This window comes from Chroicocephalus ridibundus, chromosome 5 (genome assembly GCF_963924245.1).
Source record: "Chroicocephalus ridibundus chromosome 5, bChrRid1.1, whole genome shotgun sequence".
In the NCBI taxonomy this organism is placed as follows: domain Eukaryota; kingdom Metazoa; phylum Chordata; class Aves; order Charadriiformes; family Laridae; genus Chroicocephalus; species Chroicocephalus ridibundus.
The window spans coordinates 76,639,369-76,664,880 of record NC_086288.1 but is presented as its reverse complement, the minus strand read 5'-3'; the positions used below and the strand labels follow the sequence as shown (position 1 = coordinate 76,664,880).

At 36.1% G+C, this 25,512-nt stretch overlaps 1 protein-coding gene across 4 annotated transcripts in view; it reads right to left on the bottom strand.

Moving 5' to 3' along the window:
- Positions 1-2,255: 2,255 nt before the first annotated feature.
- Positions 2,256-25,512, bottom strand: part of MTNR1A (melatonin receptor 1A) — a 61,445-nt gene continuing 38,188 nt past the window's right edge. For 3 of the 4 annotated variants that reach the window (XM_063336623.1, XM_063336622.1, XM_063336624.1), the window contains one exon: positions 2,256-5,889. In XM_063336623.1, the coding sequence (XP_063192693.1) occupies positions 5,021-5,755 (735 nt within the window). In that variant the 5' untranslated portion in view covers positions 5,756-5,889 and the 3' untranslated portion in view covers positions 2,256-5,020. The remainder of the gene's footprint in view (positions 5,890-25,512) is intronic. The other variant, XM_063336626.1, reaches the window with a different exon arrangement.

Genomic DNA, 25,512 nt, shown 5'->3' with positions numbered 1-25,512 from the left:
TGAAGCCAAATAAAAGACTGCTGACTTTATATATTTACTTATAAAAATGACAAATCACAGAGAGAGTTCCACTGGATGAAGTTAATTTTGCAGATACTTACCAAATTCACATTCTCCCACAACCTGGACAGCTGATAATTGATGAGTTGCTTAGAAATTAAACATATATTGCTTGTGAAATAGTGTAAAATAGCTAAGTTTTAGATTTATGAAATCTAATATGCCAAAATCCTCAGCTGGCATGAATCAGTGAGGCTGCACTGGTTTATGTGGGCGGAAAATGAGACATTGTGTCTCAAATACTGTTTGGTTTTGTAACTTTTGGAATAATCGGTATATATATTTATGAATAACATGCTTCTCTAAATATGCATACTTTGGTCAGTGTTTGGTAATAGGGATGGTTTGAGTGATATTTTATTGAATTGGGAAAATATTTTCCGCAACCATTATTAATATATGTACTTCTTTGCTGAATTTACTTTTCTTTCTACTAAAAATTCTGAAGGCTATGGACTGTGAGTCTTTTACACCCTGTTCTGTGTTGCAATCTCTCAGACACATATTTGAGGTAGGAATAATATTTTTAATGAGTAAATTCATAAAACCACATAATGGAATTCTGACTTAACACAGGAAAAAATTGGACATACAGTACATGAGCTATAAGCCAGGCCACTGCTTGATTATTTTTGCTTCCAAGAAATTCAGCTTTAGCACGTGTGACTTCCCAAGTCTTAGTGACATGATGACAGACATTTGTAGTTCTTAATTATTTGTAAATCGTAGTAATGATACTTGGAAAGTGCCGTTATCAGAAAAGAATTAAAGAATAACAGTCCATCTGTATTACTATAGTTCGTGAACAAGTTGTTCAAATAGAAGATTTTCTGAGATTCTATTTTAAATTTGGTGACCACATGTACTTATGTACTTGTATATTATATTTTAAGGAGCTGTTTTTACAATTGTTTTTTCATTGCAGTTTAAGGGAAATAACAGTTCCCTTTATTATGTCATAATTAATCAGATTCAACATGATACCATTTGGACCAACATGATACCAAGTGGTCCAAAAGAAGAAGAATTTGTGATATTAACTCATTATAGAAGGATGTGCTATACACTGCAATACAGATTGATTACAATAGTGTGTTTATTATGGATGATTCAAAGACTTACCTTCTAAAACAAATAATAAGAAAAAATAGTAAAATCATTGCTATATATTATGCCTATAGTAATAACATATATTTGCTTTATATCTATGCACTTCCACTAGCCCAGTAGAAGAAGAAAATGTGCAAAGCATTCGTAAGTGAGCTATCTGAAATGAAATTACAGTGTTGCACACAGTTACATTTTAACTACAATAAATACCCTGTTAATTGATATTAATATATTTATTAATATTGTCTTTGCTGGAAAATATGAAATAATGCCAAATTTCCTTGTTAACATGAAGTTTGCAATGAAGGTGACCACCAGTAAAATCTGTAAGGGTTCAAGATGTACTGATATAAGATTATATTCAGATTGTCATCATAATCAAGACTGTGATATAAGAAAGAAATTCTTGTAGGATGAAGTCGGGGTCAATTAGGTTATAAGTCTTCAGTGTGTTGCATACAGGGGATTCAATGCTCCTTCACAGAGGTCCTTTGACTTCACTGGGGCTCAGAGCAGAAGTGGATAGGAAGTAGGAAAGGGACGGGTCCCTGCAGATGTGGTATATTGACAAGACTCATGGTTTAGAACTAAATCCATCCAGAGCTGATGACTGCTATCAGACAAGTACACTACCTAAAACTTCCAGGTAGAACTCTCAATAATGCATTTGTGCTATGCTAGCCTTTCACACAGGGGGAAATTTAATGACTTGGAATGTAAAAAACATGTCATGGCTAATCCACTTGCACAGAAGCAACTAATTTTGGATAAGCTTCTAACTCCATCTCCTTAGAATGGTCAGAAATCATGATTATTTTCATCAGTCATTTTTATGTTGACCATAAAGAGTCTGATTTTCTGAGGTGCTGACTTACATTGTCATGCTCATGGTCAACAAGCAGCTGACGAGGCTGCTCATTATCTTACATGAATCACTTTGACTTCTTTGAAGCAATAGAAAATGATTAAAAGAAATGATTACTGCAGACTTAAACATAATTACTCTTTCACTTTTGCAATGAGTTGTTTAGCAAACCTTACCTAAAATGTACTTCAAAATGGCAGTAAATGAAACATTAATTTGAAGAGGGCAGCAGATAGTTCTCAAATTTTTCATCCCTATTAATTTAAACTAAATTCTAAAGACTAACACTCTTCCCTCCCACCAAAGAAGAACAAGAGATTAATTTCTTAAAATTATTGCTATATTTAGCAGCTTATAACATCACCAACATGCACATTTCTGTGATTAAGATTTAATACAAATATTTCAAAATATCAGATGTGAAAAATGCTCTCCAGTTTTATTACAGGCCTATTCAATAAAATATATAACTTTGGTATAATATGTTGTATTGCATATAGCAAACCATTTTCATTATCATCAAAAATATATTTTAGCACTTGTGAATTACAGGGGACTTTAATTCCTCAGATAACCCACAATATTGGCTACAGTATGTTGAACTGGCTCATAAATAAGTAGACACGATACATTTTCTGTTGGAAATGGCAAGTGAAAGATCTTTGAGAATTCTAAATTTACTAATAATTAAGCTATCTTTATGCTACTTCATTAGATGCATTGTAAGACATTATTTTCATTGAAAATATGCTTTAAATAAGGCAAGTTTTGTAAGAATTTAAATAGTGTTTTTTCTTACATGAAAAGCTTCTTTTCTTATAAGGTGGTCATGCCTCCCTTGCTATTCTGAAATCACTACACACAAAGCAATAAAATTACAGAGCTAAGCATCCTCCAAGGATGAAATCACAGTGAAGAAAGCTGTGATATACTTTATGCTGTTCATCATGTTGTATCATATCACATCATACCACAATAGAAGAGAGCTGGTTATTTACGCAGTGGTTCTGACTGGCAAATGTAAACAAAGATGAGTCAAGCACCCTGGCAATGCGTTGACTTGCTAGTTCATCTCCAGGGTTTTACAATGTCGTTCATTAGTTCCATTGTCAACTTGACATGAGGCACCTGTTTCTAAGGTAAGAAATTTGTCAGTTGATGAAGTGTCAGTGGGATTTTCAAGTAAATATGAATCTCTTCCCTTTTAGTTCATTATTAAGTCAAGGACACACTAATCTATGATCCAAGAAATATGAAATGCTGTTAGATTTGTATGCAGTTTAAGGAATTATATGACATAGAGTGAACACTTCTAGGACATGTAAGTTCAAGAAAATCTCCAGTACAGCAAGTAATAATTTAAATGAACTGTTTAGGTAAAGTACACATTTTAATATAGACTAGCAGAAGTCTGATGGCTATTCATAAACTCTTAGTCCAGTTGAAATGATTGGAATTGGCTTGGAAAAGTTCAAGTGTACTTGAACTTCAGTGTAGGTATGAACACTTGAGCATTAAAAGGTCTGACAGCTGGAGCATCTTCCCAGAACTAAATGCTCCTTCTTTTTAAGGTCAATTTGAAGGTGAATCCTATTGTTGTGAATTGCTTTTCTCTATCACAGGACTTCATTATAAGCAGAGATTCATTGTTGCAGGAGACAGCCTGTCTGGCTCTTCTTCCTCACTTCACAGTATGTTTCCCCTCACTGAAGAGGTGCCTGCTGTCTGTGGAAAGTCCACATAGCAGGTCCTGTCCTGAGAATCACGTGTTCTTCCTTATACCAGGGTCATAAGTAGCATCTTCTCTTTTCTATTATTTAATGGTGTGTCTAATTGTTCTAGGTTCATCATTGTGGTAAACACCTGATTATTGTTTTGAAAAGCTTATCTGTGGCAGATTGCAAAATAACCTATAGCCTCAGGCTATTCTCAGAACAAATTGAGAAAGACGTCAAATGCTCATCCTGTAAATATTTCTCATTTGCCAGGGTTTCATGAGGTTAAGATTCCACTAACCAGACAAAACTGTCATCCTCACACACTATTCCTCTTAAATACGTTAATCATCTTCTTACAGAGGCTTAGAACTTCTGTTCCGTACACAAGTGAGAATGATCCTTCCTCACTTATATTTCAAGGAGCACATAGGAGCTCTGGGGTATTTCCCAATTTCATGAATTACTGTCTCTTCACAAAAAACGGTTGTTTATATTTCTCTTCCCACCCCTCCTACACCTTTTTTTATGCCCAGACAGCTTGAGCTGATGAATCACGGCTCTTTTCTTTCCTTACTGTTTATCCTCCTGCCCTTGTAGCTTTGAAGATAATCAGTCAGGTATATTTCTCCTCCTAAAATCTATTTTAAAATTGAAAATTCAATTGGGCATGCCATTCCTAGGAGGGCTGGTGCGATTTAATCTCCAAAAAATGAATAATCACGTCCATGTTAGGAGCAAAGCAATATAGGGTGAGGTACTTATCAAAATCCTAATGAATTTTCAATTACCTTGATTTCTCACTTCGCATTTCCTAATATATTTCATACTGGTCTGACTTCATCTTTTAAAAGAAGTTCTTAGAGGCTTTAGGATCAGGACCATAACCTGGCCAGAAGAAGCAGGCAGAAAGTGGTAGGAATAGTTTTGAGATTTGTTTTATTGAGCCAGGCAATGTGGACACTTCTATTTCATTCTCTTTCTAGTTGTTTATCTCCATTTAAGGAAAAAAAAAAAAGAAAAAAAGTATCCATGCATAATTTTGTAATTCCCTCAAGGATATCATTGTGTTGTTATATGAGAGATATACCACTGTATAATAGGATCTGTATGACAAGGCTTTTTAACTTGAGTTCCCAAATACCATGCAAGAATTTGATCAAAGTGCTTTCAGTGTAGAAGAGATATTTCACTAATACTTAATAGTAAATCTAAGAAAACAGATACTTTATTTGGATGCTGTTGAGTGACAATAAGAAGATTCCCATTTTCAGACAGAGTCCACCTTCACTTGATTGTTGTTTGTAATCAACGGAGAAGGTTTACTTTTCATCCTGTCTCCCGCATCATTAGAACTATCCTGGAAAAAAACTTTTGCTGTACAAAAAGCGACAATAATTCTCTTGTATTCCCTTCTGAAGTTCTGGTTCAGGAGTCCATATATGATAGCATTAAGGCAGCTGTTGAAATACGCCATGTAATAACTTGATACAAACAACCACTCCGGAATCCTAGGGATTATAGTGTCTGGGTTGACAGCCACAGCAAGGCCTATGAAGTTCAAAGGAGCCCAGCAGACTGCAAACAGTACAAATACCACAAACATGGTTACAAAGTTTCTGAAGTCATGTGGTTTCAGTCTAGGGTTGTTATCTGGTTTAACCCTTCGCCTTACCTGAATAACAAGGATCCATATTCGCAAGTAACAGAAAGTAACTATGGCTATGGGAAGCAGGAAATGGAAAAACACAACTGCGATTGTATATGCCGAGCTCACGGATTGTGCAAAGGTACACGAGTAGACCCTGGGGTCATACTGTAGCGATCCCACAAACAGGTTGGGCACGATAGCAACAAATGTTAGGACCCAGATAAGAGCAACATAGCATAATGAGTTCTTGTCGCTGTACAGTTTGTCGTATTTGAGGCTGTGGCAGATGTAGCAGTACCGATTGATAGCAATGCCTGTAATGTTGAAGATTGATCCGATGACGCTTAGGCCCATCAAGAAGCCACTAATCTGGCAGTGAAGGTATCCCAGATTCCATCCGTTGTGAAATACAGATGTGAGGACCAGTGGGTACGGGTAGATTGCTACGACCAAGTCTGCAACTGCCAGGCTTACAACAAACACATTTCCTGTAAAATAAAGATAAAAAGGCAGATAGTAGTTTTAATTTCACTCTTTTCTGTCACTTCTGCTCTCACTAGATTAATGATCAGCCTTAGTGGAACACTTTAAATGTAATTAGTTTCTACTTTCTAGATCAAAATTCATTGTCACATATCAGAAATAAGACACTCATTTTTAATCTAAAAATGAAGTAGCTTAACTTGAAGATGCACCTTTTAAAAGAAAACTGTCTTTAATTACCATGACCTAGTATTTTTATCATCTCATTTATTTGGATTCTTCCAATCACACAGACTCAGAATTTATATCAAATTAAAATATGCATAACTTTAAGCCTTGCTTTGGTTTAAAATAGTCTCTCTTGAAAAATTAACAGAAATAATAACTAATAAATTTCAAAACAGATACCTTTCATATTTAACTTAATTCCCTTTCCTTACATGACCTCCTAACTTTTCCAGCCACGAAATTAAAATCTTTTTTTTCCACTTGTAGTTCAAGCTCACTGATGTGACTTTTAAAGTGACTCTTTTTTAATCTGCTGGCTAGCACTTAACTAAACCATTGCAATTCATATTTTGAGAAGTAGCATCTTTGGAATTTTAGGTAAAAATTTCTAAGAGCCTAGCCAAACACAAACTTAGTTGTCTTTCCTAAATTGAGAGATATACTTTTCAGTAAAAGGAGTGGTGCTGGGCAGTGACCAAGACAATTCCCAGTGACTAGTGATGCCACATTTTTCTCTGCCTCCCTACTGGAAAATTAAGCAATGATCCATTCTTTTAATTAGTTTTCTAATTTAAACAAAGGGACATTATTTTAGATGGTTTTAATTCCTGATAGAACCCCCCTCTTTTCTTTAAAGACAATGGAAGCCATCATAACTACATGTTTTGAAATCATCTTTTGAGTGTAAATTATATATTCTTTTTTTAGGTGCTTAAATGATAACTCATCTGAATGCCTCCCAGCCATTCTAGTTTCTAAGGAGAAGGTCACAAGATACATTGACATAGCTTTTATGCATTTTTTTAAAATAACTACTACATGTATTGTTCTAGTTATTCATGTCCATATCTACAGAAAGCTATAAATATGTATCTATACATACATGTGTATAGGTATATAAATGCATGTGTATGCATGTATACATAGGAATGCATGTGTTTGAGATTATGCTTTGGAATTAGATTATTAGATTAGAAAATGAAATACAAGCTCCTATTGCAACCTGTAAGAAAATATATTGCTAGTTTTAGGTGATGTAGAATTTCATTATTAATTCAAAGTGGGCTTGATGAACTGTTTTGTGCATTTATTTTGAGCAGACAAAACAATAAAAAGAGGTTAAAAGAAAAGGTAAAACTATCTGTGGATCAACAGGGCATTCTAGCTGCTATATTTCTCAAAACAATATGTATTTTTTTAATATATTATCTCAAACATCTTAAAATGCATATTCTCTCACCAATCTTATGCTTTAAATGGCGGGTAGAAATATTAAATCTGCAAATGCCTACAGAGAAAAACATAGATATTATCTGGCTCAGAATGCTACTTGTTCTCTTTTGTTCGAATTTTGATACATGCACAAAGTACCACACTTGATATTTATACCAATGGCAGCTGGAACAAATGGCCTCAGTTAAAAGATTGCTACACTAGTTTTCACAGATATTGTATATGGGTTTATAAATAACTTTCTCTTGATGGTGGCTGTAGTTTCTTCTTTTGCCTGGGAATTCACTGCCTGAAATATGCTTATCCTGAAGGCTTTGGCAGAATTCCAGATCATTTCAGCACAAATCGAAGAGCTCCTTTAAGCAGAAGACAAGAAGGGAAAAACATTGCTTTCAGGATTTATCCTTGACATAGTGGCAAGTGATACAAGAATGGATAAAGAGAGTATATGAAACTCAGACTTCTGTGTTTATCTTATGAGTTGAGAAGTGGAAGTGAATGAAAAGTTGCTGTTGGCAGGTTTTTTTTCCCTGCACAGAATATTGCAGGTTTGGTGAAATGGCACCATGTAAACTCCAGATGGGACAAAGAACCGGGACACTTATTTAAATGTAATACTTAAAATAATCCTATTTACACTTGCTTATAAATTTTCTGCTTAGCTGGAGACTGCCCATCCCAAGCTTCTCTTTCTGCCATCCACGTGCTTTCCATCAATATTGCTAATCAGTATTTACACACTGGAGCCAAAAAGTTCAGCTATAAGAACAAAGCTAAAACTGTGGAGGGTTTTTCGCTTTGTTGAAAGAAGACAGGTGATATACTTTTCTCTCAATAGTTTTAGCAACCCTGTGCTTTGGTAACAACTGAGTCTAGGAAGAGTAGGTGCTCTGTCTCTGAATCAGCCAAATTTCAGGCTTCCACAAACTGGTGCACCATAGTTGTCCCAGCTTATCTTCTCAGTCAGTTGCCATAGAGCAACGAGTTGTGAAAGCCTTGGAAATACAAGCTGCTTTGTATGGAAATTGGAGGATAGCAGGGTATCCTGGGAGCCTGTCTTTTTAAAAAAAATCATGAGCTTGGAAACCACGTCCCAGGTTGCCAGCTTACAGTTAGCATGTAAGCTGGATGACCAAAGCATGGGGCTAGAAACTGCCTGGAAAACAGATACCTGCTTGCAGAGAGGATTTTTAACCTGCCTTTCAGGAAGGATTATCTTCAAACTTGAGTTCAGATACATTGTCCTTGTGAACACAGGAACTTTGTCTTTAAGGTAGAATAGAAAATTCAAATTAAAATGTATTTGGGATTAGTATGTTTGTTATATATTTTGAAGTTCATTGTTTCAGACTCTGAAGTCGGATCTGAAATGATGTTGCACATTTGCACGTTATGTAGTATACGCTTTAAAAATATGATCTTAGATTTAGGCACCTGTCATTAGTGGAAAATATTGATATTCTATGAAATTCCCATATATTTAGTGGTATATTGTGAAATTAAACTCTTACATTTGTGGAACACTTGGTGTTGCAGAGGTGAGTACCATAAAAACAAGATATACGAAAAAAATAGCTTTAATCTTCAGAGTTGGGTTTGAACAGAATGCTATAAACAAAGCCTAAAGTTCCATATTGAACCCTTTAAAAAGCCACAAGACCAAAATCTTGAATAACTCTTCCTTGAACAAAAAGTACTCATTCTCTTTAGAGAATGAGATCATGTTACTGTGAAAAAATGCGATTTATGTAACTAAAGAATGCATTACTGTGCATTAACATTAACAGTTGGCTGAACTGAGAAGGTAGAGGTTGAATTTCTTGACATTGACAAAAGTCAAGTAAACTTTAGTGAACTTAAGAAGATATTGTGCTATGAAAGTATGTGGGAAGAAAACTAATCTACTGGTAACCAGCTTTAGAAGGCTATGCTTTTAGATGCAGTCTAAAGCAACATTCCGTTAAATATTTTCACCACTCTTACTGAAAAAGATGCTTTTTTTGCTCAGCAAACACAAAGCAACATCAGACCTACATGCTGAATACAAAAACTGCTTTAAAGCAACAGAATACATATAAATGCCATCCCAGACAATTTGAATTTGCCACCAGCAAAATACAATGTAAACTGAGTGTAAAAACTTTTAACCGATTATAAAAAAAAAAGCTTATGGGATTAATTGTCATGATGTCAACATTAATATAAGAGCATCAAATAAGAACTACATGATGTAGTTGTTTGTTATGCAAATACACGTGGTAACTTGTATCTGCATGACATAGACAAATTACTATGTGGGTTGTTATTCCTCTAGATTTAGCGCTAAGTATGTCCTGAAGTTAATGGGAATTAGAAGGTTTCCAGAAATTTCTAGCAACTTAAACAGGTGCGGAATATTAATGGCAAAAAATTACAGTTGCTGTGTCTGAGTGGTGCTGAATGCCTCCCGTAAGCTTAGACTGACCACTTTGCCAGGATATCAAAAAGGACTAATTCTTTCTGCAATAATTAGGAGATCTGAGGGAGATGCATTCTGCAGAGCTCTTTCCTCAAGGGCTGAGACTATGAAGTATTTTAACTCTTCCAAAAATTTTTAGCTTGGGCAAAAAATTATATTGTAAATAAGGGAAATAGCTTATCTGTGGAACAAAATAACAATGTTTTAAAACATTAGGGAATCCAGCTAGAATTTTTTTGGTACTAAGGAAATCTGAATTAATTTTAGAGATCTCATTTGTTGGTAACACTGGTAAGGCTATTATTTCTCCTCCTTTTTTTCCCCGAGATATTTCTATACCTTCTAACAGTGATGCCAGGTCACTGTTTCTGTTCACCTATTTCAAATTATTTCCCATATAAATAAGGTATCCGCTTCTTCCAACGAATGCTTTCTGGACACCATTGTGTTTTCGTGGCGTTGCTATGTTTTGAAGCATAGAACATTATGTTTTCTGTTTACACGTTAGTGCTTCAGGTTGCACCAAATTTAGCTAAGAGGGATATAGAATCTTTATACTAACTGGAGATGCTTTTGCTTTTAGGTAAGACTAAACAGTACATGCAGCTGTCATTGAAGTCACATACAAAGCTTCTTTTCCGTGGTCATCAACTTAGACCTCTAATATTTACTTGTTAAGTATATCTTTAAGGAAAAAGGATAATGTAAACATTTGCAATGTTGGACCACTTACAAGATCAAACTTAATTTCTACCTACCAAGTCCATGCCATTCTTATCTAGTCTCTCTTTATTGTCTGTCAGAAATTTCCAGATATGCTAAAAGTCATTTCTGACTGTTTTCATAACTAGGCTTAATTAACAGGATGCTTTGCTGCAAATTTAGAACAGGTTTTTTCAAAGTTGTAATGTATTCAAAAATAATATTGCCAAGATGGTTATGTCCACAGTTTTTATATATTTAATGGCACCAAAGTTTTTATTTACATTTTAAAGCACTGATTTCTGGTCACTCAAATGCTTCTCCTGATTTTCTTCAAGGATAGCTTACAAATTTTTTTAGCATTTTGAAATGTTTCTCATTAATCCAGCCCTTGCTTAGAGTGTGAATCTGGGGATTTATGCTGCCAGCTGGAAACAAGACTAAGATTAGGTGCATACTAATGAATACCTGCAGCAGGAATAGAAAATGTAAATGTCGTACCTCACAGTTATTAATGAACACAGGATCATACTAACATGTTTACATCCAGCAAAAGTGACAGCAGTGATAGATAGCTGGCAAAACACCTGGTTTAGAGAACGACTAACTCCCCTTCACAACTGAATGGTAGGAGCAAATAAATCTCTGATTGTAGAATATGCCTCAGCACATGAAATAAGGCAATGGGTTAGTTGATGATGAAAGCAAAATTACAAGTCTAAGCATAATATTCAGTTCAATACGTTTAACTTCGCCTCTAAAAGCTGAACTTCTTCCTTAGAAAGGCATTTCGTTAGGCCCGCCTGTTGGTCATGCCTCTGCTTCTCTTGTGGCTGTTTCCATGCACAAAATGGTGTCTCGGAGACAGGTTAAGTCTAGATTTGTTTCATATTCCAGGAACATTCTTGATGTGAATGTTGTTCCATTAGCACCAGTATTTCACTTTTAAAACATCATAAACAACTATAAAATCAAGAAGTGAAAGCTGGTTTTGTGAGTGCGTAATGCAAATTTAATAAAATATTCTTGTTCGTGTACCTGGAGACAGTGCTTAGCTCTACAGCCTCAGTAACTCTTCTCCCTGGGACCTTAACCAGTAATAACATTTTAAAAAAAGGTAGATCTCTTCATAATCTTTGTAGGACCAATTTAATATTGGAAAGTTGCTGTACCTGGGAGCACAGTTTGGGATTCCACAAAGGGCACGTGCAATAAGAATCATTAAATAAAAGTACTTGTAAGCGGGGTCAACTGTTTCTGAGGCAAAATCCCAAAGCCAAGTAAGGTTACCTAGCCAAGCAAGCGTGTAGACAGTCCCAGCTTCACTGAAGAAAGATTTGAAAGGTTTAAGAAACTAACAGTCCTTGCAGCTCAGCATCAAAATGGCAAAAAACAGCTGAACAGAAATGTAGGAATAAATATTACATAAGCTTCAGTTTCTCCTGGGAGCTTCATTCACTTTACGGATAATAATATCAACTCCCTTAGATCTGAAAAGTCTATTTTTAAACTAAAGGCACTATTTATAAACCTGGCCTGAATCAAGAAGTCCACATGCACATTAAATTTGAATAGCGTGATGGGCCTGTGGGTTTTGCTTCTCATTAGCAAATTAACCCTGATGCTGCAGGTGGTGAGTCAGGAAAATTTGGATGGCTTAAAGCCCACAATGAAGCTTTAAGCACACGGAGGAAAAATCTTTCTCTTTCCTTTTAAGCTGAAAAAAGACCTTGCATTATTTAGCAATTTTCTTAAAACCTCATTCAAATGTACACCTCTGTCACATAATAAAAGGGATTTTCATACCCTCTACCATCTAGTAGTTTCACTAATGAAACCAGCTGTGTAATTACAGCCGTGGCAATTGCCTACAGCTGTACTGATGTCAGGTAGGTACCTTGTTAGCACTGAGGAGAAGGTATTAAATATTTACGGTTTGAACTCATGATCTTACTAAGTTAGAGATTCTGAGTATCATAGACAAGTTCAGATACTGCAAGGACCTAAGTAACCTCAGCTTTCAACTGCAGTTGATAGAAATTCAGGGTGCTGTGTCTTACAGGTCTGGACAGCTGGAGAGCTGCATATCGGTGTGTTTGAGAGATAAGGAAGAATAGATTTGTTAAAGACCGTGTTGTCAGAATAATCCATATTGTAATGCTTTATTCCAGTGTGCTGCAAGTTGAAGAAAATTTGACATAATCAGTACAGCATAAATGAAAGATCATACTGATGCACTCTGAAAAGAAAATGTTATACTGTAGATTATAATAATTATAATATAGAAAGTTCCAGTGAAGCTGCAGCAACAATTTAATTTGAAATGCCTATGCCATCTTCTGGCCAAAAAAATTAGATGCATGAAAGAGTAATTGGCAGAAAATGGCAGTGAGGATTTATATAATACTCAGAATAAAGGAATGGAGGACTTTGGTGTCAGGTCCAAGTTGACTGTAGCCAAAGACTATGTAGATGTGACTAAGTGGTTTTGCAGATATGCCAAATGGCACACAGTTTTCTGTGACTTTATCACCTACCATCTTTTTCTGCAGTCCCATGGCACACATGTGAGTGAGACAGCTACTGCTCTCCTTACAGTCTAAAAATATTTGACAGTGCTATTCTTAGTGGTTCAGTCATGAGAGGAAAGTGATGTGAGTTTTACTGTCAGGGAGAGAAAGGAATTGAATCCATATGCTGGATGAGCTCTACAGACTTGGGGATGTACCTTGCCTCTGGCGGTTTTGTATGACATGTCAGGGCTGCTTTGAAAATGTCTCTTGTATTGGACCTCTCACATGATAGGAATGCTTTGTACTAGGCAGTAGATTTAGTAGGTGCATGGGATATTGAATATCTCAGTAATGGTAAGACTGAGGTATTTCTGGGTATGCCAAGAAGGGTCGTGCTATCCAATGGATGAATTTCTGTGACATCAAATATAAAGCACCCGAGAAAAGCAGCAGTAAAGAAAAGGCCTAGATTACCGTTGCACATTTAGTGTAGGAATAGACAAGAGTTGACTGAAGATATTTTGTGGATATAAACTTAAAAATCTAGAGGTAGTCAGGGTTTGGGTCTTTTTAATGGATTTTTAAGAAATGCAGTTTTAAAAAGGACTTTAAATAATGGCAGTCAGAGCTACCGGTAAACTTCAGGATACACTTAATATTTATGTTACATTACACAGTGCCAGGAAATATTTTGCTGTGAGACTCTACATAGTAGGTTCATATCCAAGATATTTTGCTTTAGAAGAAGTAGCAAACTGAACAAGACTTCAGTTCTTTTATGGAAACCTCTAAAATATTATCAGAGTAATATCTAGCTAATACATATTTAGTTTGGTAACACGATGGTATTAAACTTGCACTGTCATACAGTTTTGTTGTTTTACAATGTAGAAATACTAGATGAAAGTGATTCTTGTAAAATAAGTAGTCCTGAAATTGAAGGGAATAATTCAGTTTTCTGAACGCTTCATTGGCAAATCTCCAGTAGACGTTGATAAAATAAACATTTCAATTGCTGTTTGACAAAAGTTTGAAGTGCTGTATGCATATTTCCTGATACTCAGAATGAATGTTGCTATAGTTATGTGCCCCTTTCAGTGTGTAAACACAGGCTTTTTCAGTTCTATGGGTGTTTTTAACCAAAATGCAATGTCATGACAACAAATCCAGTCAGATACAATTCTGTTTAAATAATTCGTAACTTGGGTTTTGTTTGTCTACCCAGCCAACGTTGAACTAAGGCATGACATAAAATATCAAGAAGGCTTGTAATGACATTGAAGAGAATCAGCAAACCCTGCTATCCTGCAGGTGGAAGTTAGAAAGGGGAGGCAGACGTAGTGGTGGATGTGTCGAGTTCTGCGACCCTGGTTTTGGCTCCGATATCTGCCTGGACTGTTCTTTCCACAGTTCACTGGGCTGGTGTGTTTTCAAGGTCAGGACATCTACTCCCTTTGAACATCAGCCCCTTTTACCACGATGACAATATTTCAGAGACCAAATAGATTTGCCTGAGTATCTTATCCACTTTTACAGAAGGGAATTATATTACCACTTCTGATTTGATCTTTTCTATCTCTAATTTCTATGATTCATGTGGGAGGAAAAAAATCCTCCAGAACAGCCTGTTTTTCAGCAAGGTATTGCCTAGATGTTACAGAACACTAAGGTTGTCATCACAGTTCAGCAAGCTGTATGAAACCGATTAGAATAACAATACTGCTGATGTCAGAGGATCACGCTACTGAACTGCATCGCAGCAGAATCAGTCTAAGAGTATATTTTCCCCTTCGACTGTATTTGCATTAGAGACTGGAAATAAATGGAAGGACAAAAATGGTACTATCACAGTAGTATCACAGCTCAGATAAATAAAACTAATAATACAGTTCAGAGACTAAAACAAATGAAAGGGGAAAAGCAGGAAAAGGCAGAGAGAGAGATGCTTGTGAAATATAATTATGCTCTGTGTTTGTACAAAATCTCGTAGAGCAGTCAGGGTCAGTGCTAGAAAATGGGAAGATACAGCCTATTCCCTTCCAAGTTCTAATACGTATTTTGAGAAAACAAGTAGGAGAAAACAGGACAATGAAGGTGCAACCTCATAACTGACAGCAGACTTCTATACTGTATATAATATTGCAAACATGAAATCCCTTTCCTGAATCTCTCTGAAAGTTACAGTTTTATGTAACAGGATTTTGTGGCTGAATTTGTCCATAGAACTATTAATGGGAAGAAAAAGAAGTCAAAAAACCTCCCAAGAGTACAAAATAATCCATTGTCTTCCTGTTATGACTAGTAGACAGCAAAGCTAATGAAATGAGTTCTTAAAACAGTCTTCTCGGTTCTTTGTCCTAAAATCAGCAATGGTATGACATCTGACAGGAAACTGGAAAATAGCACTATAGAAAATACCACTTATATATAGTTAAACACGTGTATTTACTCTCCCTTCCTCTATCCATTCTCTATTTCTCTATTCCTTTTCTTCCTTCTTTTAGAATCATAGAATCATAGAATCTTCATGGTTGGAAAGGACCTTTGAGATCATCGAGTCCAACCACACAACCTACAATCTCTGCCACATCTAGACGTTTCTTAAATACTTCTAGGGATGGTGACTCATCCACCTCCATGTGCAGGCTGTTCCGTGCCTGACCACTCTTTCAGTAGAGTAATTCTTCCTAAGTTCTTCTTTTAGTAATTCTTCTTTTATTTATTCCTTCACCACATCTTTTCTCTCCTTACTGCCTTACAACCCAAAATGTTTTACGTTTCTGACAGAAACCTTTTTCCTCCCTTTCCCCTCCTTTCCTCTCTTTGTCCCAAGTTCCTTAAAAAAGGTGAGAAGACACAGAAGATTATCATATTACACTCCCACCTTAGCCGTTTGATGATTTTTAGGGGGTATTCCATTGTGACATTATCAAAAACCCAGCTGCCTCCAGTTCTTCCTGCTTCCCTTTCATTTCTTCATTTCCTGTGTTGTGCTACAGCAAAAATCCAGAAGTCAAATGGTTCCAGACCACAGAGGGGCAAGCAAGATGGTATAAAGTGTCATGGGGAATTCACTAGAATAAGTGCTATTTTAATTGCAATGTTAGTGGGGTTTGTTGATGAGAGTAACAGATTAGATCAAGAACTCTTGCTCTTCTATAATATCAGAAAAGCATTTAGCACTGGAAACTGAAAGAATGACAAAGAAGTGGAACTTGTATATGCATGGCAGCAAGGCCAAGGATCTTAATATCTGTCTTTTCTAATGTTTGTCTGTTCCTCTTTATGAAGAGGAAATGGACAAACAACAACTCTGGATTAAGAGAAAGTGAACGCCCCATGACGTGTAGTTCCTCTCCTCTGTAAAAAGTTGTATAACAACTGAGAAATTTACTCCAGCTATTGGAGCAGAACAGGCTGTTCTAGTGTAACACTGGAACACCTCTACTATCCTCCTGTGTTTGTGTGTATCCACAGCCAGCCAGGAGAATCCCTTTCTTAGCATGCACCTTTGTAATTTGGTGAGCGCCCACACCAACTGCAGCGTTCTGCACCTGCCACACTGGGGTGAAAATATGAAGAAATACAAATTAAACCTAAACTGGTTACACTGAGTATCACGCAAATTCAAAATATGACAAAGCAACAATTTAGGTTTCAGACAACTTTCTTAGAGCGTGTCGGTGTGAGAAATGTATTCACAATTGCTGCAACAAGCAATTAAAATGATAGCCCTGGCAATTTAAGTGTGTCAAAACCTTAGAAGCTTTAGTATATTTTCCTCCTTTGTATTATTTAAAATAACATGGATTTAGATATATGTTACAGGATAGATTTATGAGAAATTTAGGAAGTATGTAGTTTATTCATTATTCCCCTGATTCATTCAGGTAATTAATTATGACATTTTAGCACCTGTATAGTTTAATTGACTCAGAAACAATGTTTGTTTGCTTATACTAGATGTGTATTTTAAAATAGCTTGCTGATAAAACCTCAGGCTACAGTTGAAATTTTATATTAAAGGAGAAGGAATGAAGATATTGTACTACCTTAAGTAAAATCTGTATTTTAATTTGTATCAAAAAGTTGGGGGAAATACATAATTTCTCTGCACCTAAATTTTTTTCTTTTTTTTTTTTCCTAGTGATCTAATTTCTAGTGTTCTAACAAAACTAAAATGTATTTGGAGAAAACAATGTTTCATTTTTCTAATGCTATCTCCATTGCTAGTGGCAACAGTCTATACAGAAGTTAAGATAAATTTTAACATTTCTGACATTTGAATGACCACAAAAATATTCTTTTATTTTAAGGCTTCATGGGATTTTTATCTTTGTACAATTTAGTTTCTTCATTACAAAAGCAACCAGTGGTACAGATAAAGTAACAGGGAAAAAATTACTATGAATAATTTATAGCGCTTTTAAAAATATTCTTAAGTTATTATTCCTTCAATTCTTCAGACAAATGAAGTCATGAGGGTTTTTTTTCAGTATTTCTTCTGGGCAGCCTAAAATATACACTGTGACTTCACTGCAGGCAAATAATGAAGCTCTCCTAGATTCATACCAATACCTTTACTGTATACGAGGATATGAAGAGTATTGATGCACATGTGCATCAGCTAGTTTTTCTGCAACAGGATTCATGATGTTGTTTGGAAACATTAAAATTGCTTAAATATACATTTAGGACAATAATTATAATCCTACCTAAGCTTTTCATAGCACAAAATGTTTGGAATGTCCTCCATTTAGGCATCGTGAACTATGGGTCAACTGGTAGTTACTGCTTATGACAGGATAAGGAAACAGGACTCTTGGCTTGGATATACTGTTGTAGTTAATGAATATAGCTTGATTTAAATCTTAACTGAATAATCTATTTTTTGCCATCAGAATGAATGATAAAACTTCCACAGATGTTGGCTCTAGTTTGACCAGGCTCTAGAAGTTACAATGAGGGGAACTCATTTACTGCTTGTTGCTTTCTTTTTTTCCCCCTGCATGATTGGATTTTTCACACAGAACAGAATAAAATTTCCAAGCAATAATTATTTGAGATAAATGAGTAAGAGAAATAGTCAGGAATGATTGCCCTTTGACATCACTGAAGACTTCAGGTATTTCCACAATGTACCCTGTTGAGGTCAACCTCTTAAAGGACTTTTCTTCTCTTTCGTAAATACTGACATACAACTCCAAAGTTTTTCAATATCCTTAGTTAGTTAATTAGCAAATGTATGACTTTTATATTTAATGTTTATTAGAAATGAAATGTGGTTTGGATTTGTGACTTTTATCTTAACAATATTAAATTAAGTTCTTTACTAAGAGCTCACTTGCATGCAGACATGTAATTTAGCATGCTGATGAATTTGCCAAACCACTGCGTCCTTAGTTGCTAAAATAATGATTTACCTAACTCCACTGACTTCAGACAAGTTGAAGTAGTGTAAGTCAGCAAATAAATGGCTCTGTGTGTTGAATGTATTTCATCATTTTATTGATGAATTATTATTCCTTTCCGTCTTGTTTTAGTTACTTGCCTGGCCTCTGGGTTTTTCTTTCATGAAGGTGGTGTGGAACTTTTCAGAAAACATTTGTTTTTCTATTATTTAAGTTTAAACTATCTGTTTATCAATGAATGTAGTTGAAGGACAATGAGGCTATGACACTAACTAATAGGAAAGAAATATATAAATGCTGTTGACTTTCAGTACCTACATATGTCTTCACAACTTATCACTCAGGGTTCCTACTTAACCTGTATCACCAGAAAAATCTATTCGCTACAATGAAATAAATTGCTGAAACCAGTACTTGCTGTCAAAAGCATTGGAATTTGCATTACGGTAATTTCAGTATGGTAGCATTTAGAAGTTGTGTTATGATATCTCATCTGAAGTATTTGTACCCCTTGATTTTTATTATGACTCAGAAATATCCTGACTGCTCACCTTGAGAATCCAAACACAATTTGTAAAATGAAGTTCAGTATCTCCAGTGTAAAAACTGTGAATGTTTTCCCTGTGTGAAAATAAAATAGATTTGGAAAACTATACCATCAATGTAATCTTAGTCTCATAATATTATGTGTACGATATCTTGGCTGTTAGAGCTCCTTTACTTTTTTAATGCCTATTTTTTCTCTTATACTCCTTTCTATCTTTGTTTAAATGTTACAGAGAATCTTACAAAAAAGCTTCTAAGCAAGCTGAAAAGCTAAATATAGACAGCTAAAGATAGTATCCTTTTAAATATTCAGTAAAGTTCTCCCTCTGAACCTTACTCCTCAGTTCTCCATTTTTTTTTAGGTACAGGTTTTAAGTGTGCCAACATACTTAATTGTTTAATAAAATTTCACAAACCAGAAGTCAACGCTTCTACTTAGGAAGCTAAAAATAAAGAAGGCACTCAAAGAAATGTGGGATAATTATCTCAATGAATATTAAAAAAAATAATAAAGCCCTGTGCTGAAAGAATGCCAGAAAGAAGAGGTTCTGTGCAATCAGTGTCAAAATACAGTGTATTTATCCTGTGTTGCGAAACCTGACATGAATTTTATTATGAAAAGGACAGAGTGATCAGCAAGTGGCAAGGCAGCCTTAGCTTCAGACAGCACTGAATGGTCCCTTTGCTTTTCTTTACTTTGGTCTATTAGGGAATAAGAGTTAAACATTGTCCTTGTAAAATGTTCTACAGGAGACTGAATGCTAAAGGGGGGAAAAAAGTGTCTTCCACATCTCAGCTAAAGCCTCCTAGATTTTCTCATTTTAGGTTCAGAAACATCTGTATTTAGCTTTGTAGGTGAAAAGATTCCTTCAACAGTTTTGAAAGTGAAAGACGGCTCGAATTCCTGAGAGAGACACTTCAGCTGTTTCCATGTATGAGCACAAAAATGTCTACTTTAGCAGATTAATGTGTTTTGTAAAGTAACAGCAGAAGGGCTTCCCCCAAAAATGTGAAAATACTTCACTTTTTCAAAAAATATGTAAACCCAGACCAACAGCCTTCATTTGTGTGAAGTAAAACTGGTCAGGTCATGATGCAGAAGGAACTAGTTTGGTAACATGTAAAAAAACTCGTTCAGACTCTGCGTGTGTCAATGGCAGCCACTGATGGGTGATAGTAGTATTTGCTGTTATTGTATTCGTTTCCTGATAGACTTGAATTCATATTTTAGGAAAGTCCAAGGGGATTTTTTTTTTAAATTCCAAGATCTAGAATAGGACAGCGTCAGTTCTTTACAATATTTTTAGGTATATTTTATTAACAAGGTCAAGCTTCCTGTTAATTTGGTGTGGCAGGATGTTGAGTTGGTCAGAGCTTTAAAATAGACCAATTAACCTTCTCCTTACAGTGAGCTCAGTGAAGAAAACCATTTAAGACAGAGAAGAATGAAAATAAACCCCTTTCTCCCTGCCTTTTTTGTACTTTCAAAGAAGATCCTTCCTTTCCTTCATTCAGTTCAAGGACTTTGATGGTATCCTGTGGTCCTCTTCTCCCCAGTTCTTAGGCCTGATCTATTTTCTGTTCTCCTCAGCCATCTGAGTCCCTGCTGTAGCTGCAAGTTCTCTTCTTCGTGATGCCTTCCTGTGCCTGGTCTTCCTCTTGGCCACTGCTTGATTTTATTGACCCTGCTCACCTGCTTCTGAGGCAGGGAGTCATCTCCCCTTTCTTCTGGGAGATCAACCTCACCAGATATGCCTTCACCAACAGAATGTAGCACACAGAGTGAGAAAAAGGGAAACCTTTAGTCAGACTTAAGGAAAAGAAAAACAGTAGTTAAACTTTTCATGTTCAAGACATTCCCGAAAATGTCTCTTTTAAGTCTGCATGGAATTAAAAACCTATGCCAAACTGCCAAGTCAAACAAATAAAAAACACATCCAACCTCTTTCTTCCACGAGAAGTTATGTGAGATTTTCAGTAGATGTATAAAAGTCAGTAGACGTACAAAGCAGGAGCAGGTTCAGCAGTGCTGACAAAGTATCTGCCTCAGCTTGATCACCAAGCCTTTCCTTTGATGATTAGTTGTCTGAACAACTTGGCCAACTTGGAGACAATATCACTGACAAGCAAGCATTGCTCAGAATAACAACTTCTGTTTACTAATCCTCTTGGCAATCCTACCTACTAATTACTATGAGCTTGTATCATGTTATGGTTCTCTGCCCTTTAAAAACTGGACACAGCCATTTCCTTCAAGCAGAATGTCACGAATCTCCCAATAGCAGTATTATCTTAACTTTAGGCATAGCAGGTTAGCTCTGGTTTACCTGCACATGTACAGAGAACATTTTTTAGGAGAAAAAAAAAGCCCCACAGCTGAAACCAAGAATCTAGCTGGTAGCCACAATTTCACAGAATCACAGAATGGCCAGGGTTGGAAGGGACCTTTGGAGATCATAGAATCATAGAATCATAGAATCTTCATGGCTGGAAAGGACCTTTGAGATCATCGAGTCCAACCATACACACACAAAAAAACCCCTACAGTCTCTGCCACTAGAGCATGCCCTGAAGTGCCACATCTACACATTTCTTAAACACCTCTAGGGATGGTGACTCAACCACCGCCCTGGGCAGGCTGTTCTAGTGCCTGACCACTCTTTCAGTAAAGTAATTCTTCCTAATATCTAATCTAAACCTCCCCTGCCGCAACTTCAGACCATTTCCTCTGGTCCTGTCATTATTCCCCTGGGAGAAGAGGCCAACACCCACCTCTCTCCAACCTCCTTTAAGGCAGTTGTAGAGGGCAATGAGGTCTCCCCTCAGCCTCCTCTTCTCCAAGCTAAACATGCCCAGCTCCCTCAGCCTCTCCTCATGTGACCTGGTCTCCAGACCCCTCACCAGCCTGGTAGCTCTCCTCTGGACACGCTCCAGCACCTCAATGTCCCTCTTGTACAGAGGGGCCCAGAACTGAACACAGCACTCGAGGTGAGGCCTCACCAGTGCCGAGTACAGATTATCTAGTCCAACCCCCCTGCCAAAGCAGGGTCACCTAGAGCAGGGTGGGCAGGAACGCATACAGGCGGGTTTGGAATATCTCCGGAAAAGGAGACCCCAGCACCTCTCTGGGCAGCCTGTTCTACTGCTCTGGCACCCTCAAAGCAAAGAAATTTTTCCTCTGAAATTAACGGCATAATTTTTAGAGTGTGCAGTTAGTTAGAAGAAACTTAACTGTAAAGTAAAATTACCAAAAAGGAAATTGGTTCTGTTTTACCTCAAACCAGGACACCCCCTTGAATTTTCTTCCTCTATTCACAGCAAAACTTGAGTGAAGATGATCTAGGCTTTCTACCAAGCAAAATTAGTGTCCAAAACTCATTCCCATTTTGGGTTCATCTTTCACGTGCTGTGTCTATGAGTGGAGACAAGTCAAAATGCCCAGAAAGTCGGCTGCTCTCATCAAAGGTTTCCACGTATGACTCAAACTTCCTTGAAGCATGGGCAATTGTCCCTTTCTGGCCCCATGTTTGTCTTACTGGCTTTCTTATCTCAAGAGATATGGTCTGCCTGAATTTGGTATAACACGAATTAACCTCTATGGCCTTCCAGTGAAATCCATGCAATAACTCTACATTGCCGTAAGATGGCCTAACACAGGACATGATCTCACTTGTTCCACGCTGCTGAGCAAGTCCCTGAAGTGGGAAGAATAGGGGGTGAAATAGATGGTAAATGTGACAATATGGTGAAACTCCTTCATATGACTGGATACTGAGATAAATGAAAAAACACTGGAAGAGAATGTGAGTCCTAGTGTAGGGAGAAAAGATTTTGCCACAGAAGAACAGGTCCTTCTGGAGTAAATACATTAAATTTAAATTACAGATGTTAAAGGGGAAAATAATATGGCATTCTTGGTTAGTTACTGTTCCCTTTTAGTAAATCCTATCCTATGGGACATGGTATTCTTTTGCTCCAAGAATCTATTTGGAAAGGAAATAAGAAAGCTGTTGGGGTGCTTATTATTCAGTATCTTTAGGCAAGCATAACTGAGGTTCAGCTCTTATTAATCAAGCAGCTAACGTGAAGATGGAAAACAGATGTTAGCTTCTTACTATTTCCCTCTACCAAAGAGGGAATTTGGTTGTGTTCCATGGGCAAAGGACACACTTTGTCCAATATTTTGTGCCAGTTTGCAGTGGTTGGCTTGGTTTCTTTAATCTGTTCTAGTGCATAAATTTTCATGGAGCTAATGCTGTAACTCCGTGTTCCATACCAAGCTCTTAATTTTCTTCATAGTAGATAAAAAGAAGATAGAAAAATGTGAGCACCTCCACATAAATCTGACAAATTGCTCTCAGAGAATCTACCCCTTGCCACATCTCTAGAAGGAAATGGAGCTGATCAGTTATTTGCAATCTCAAGTGGGACCAGCACTAAATGGCAAACACAGGACTGGATTTTGCCCCGCTTCATTGTGCAACTTTATAATTCCTTTTTGTCCTATGAAACTATACTCTTGCCTACCATTTGTGTTCCTCCTTTTCCTAACTTTTCCCCATATTCCTCTTTTCCAATATCTGTGTATTATGTATTTATAATCACTCTGCAGACAAAATCTGCACTCCCAGTGTTACAAATACTATTGTATCTAACAGTATATAGTTAAGAAAAACCCACTTCTTTGATTTATTACTATATTTCCATTGGTGTCGTCATATAGATAATTAACATTTAACATATGGAAATTAACATTTTTTGTGACAATGAAGCTCTCCTCCCTGTTCTACCTACATCTGAGTGAGCAAAAATAGGCTAAAATGCACAGGATTCTGATCATTCAAGAATGATTATCATTATCCTTAAATGACATAGAAATTATGTTTCTGCAGCTTATGGTAACAATCAGGATTGTAATTAATTACATGAACATTTGTTGAGCAGCCGGTTCACTGTTGAGAAATATTAGAATCCAAGCACTAGAGGCTGCCTTTTCATGGTGAACTTGGCTGCTCTTGCTCTTTTCCTGTGGAGAGACTTTCTGAAACGCAGTTCCCTGGGGGCAGGAGGGAAGTGGAGCAATTCTTTCTCCATATTCCTATCTTAAATGCATCCAGGAGCTAAAGCTCAGCATGGTAGTTTAATGTGTTTAACATGCTGACATTGTTTTCTGTGAATGTGTACACACAGTTTGTAATATTTTGATCTATATGTATTGCTTGTATCAGTCAGCTTTCTAATGAGTTTACAAACAATAATTGATACAGCTGGACAGATATATTCATATATAGATATGGAACGATGACTGTTAAACAAATATGGGCCATACAAGGCTGGAAATAATCTTAGATATAAAGAAAAGAAGCACGGACTACCATGCTTTTGTGATTCCAAAAATAAAGAAGGTTATTTGAAATCACTGTTACCTCTAGTTCATAACGAAAATTTAAATTTTAACGTAAATTTGATTATAGCTAGTACAAGATTTAAGATTTAAAAATCATGCTATCCATGAGTTCAAATTAGAAATCAACCTCGCATCAACTTCAGTTAGTTGTACAAATATAGAGTATTTGGACTATGGTTTATAGTATTAAATGAATGTATTAGTATTTTTTAATGTGATGTTCATATGTAAAATGGTTCAGTGAGAACACCAGTTACTATAGAGGGATCTTTTAGTGTTTCCTACAGCACCTTGCTCATTGAGATTCTTAATCTTCATAAAAATGAAGTAAGAATCCCAAAAAAGCCAATGACAGAAGCGTAGTGGAAATCTCAAACCACCATGAATACATCCTGTATTTTATATTTCTCACACTCATGATTACTGCACACAACCAAGCCCTTCAAGGAAGACATTTGCAAATTTTCATTAGTCCTAATTGCTGCATTTTATTATTTTAGTCATTTTGTCCCAATCAAAAATAACTAGAGTGCAGTGATTTCAAAGCAATGCTTTTCTAGAAGAAAATTCTGAGTAGCAATAGAATTAAAATATTAGCTATTGGCTATCTAAAATGTTGCTTTAATTTTTTTTTAATCAAATTCAGAAAAAAGAAGCATGATTACAAAAACTTTAATGGCACTTGAATAGCTTTATTTTTTTAATTTAAAATTTTGAAATTTTTAAAAAATTTTTTTTAAGTTTCAACATATTAATTCATTATCATGTAGTCTATAAAATTAACAAATCAGGCTTAACCTTTTTGCTTGTAACATTAACTATTCTGCAAATGGAATTCATTTATTTGCACTCAAGTGTGTTTAAGAGTGAATAAAAGCAGCCCAATAGATTCCCTCATATAAAGTTCTGAACACAGCTTTGAAACAAATTCAAGGGTAAAACCCCAGGTATCTCAACTCTTTGTTTTTTCTAGCAAAGGTTAAAGAACATAAAATAGTGCTTTTTACAGAAAGCAGACATATTTCTGTCTAAGCTGAACTTTGCATGCAGAAATAAATTGAAATTCTATGTGGGAAAAACTCACACAGAATATCAGCGAAATGGATGATGGAGACTTGTCCCTCATTCTG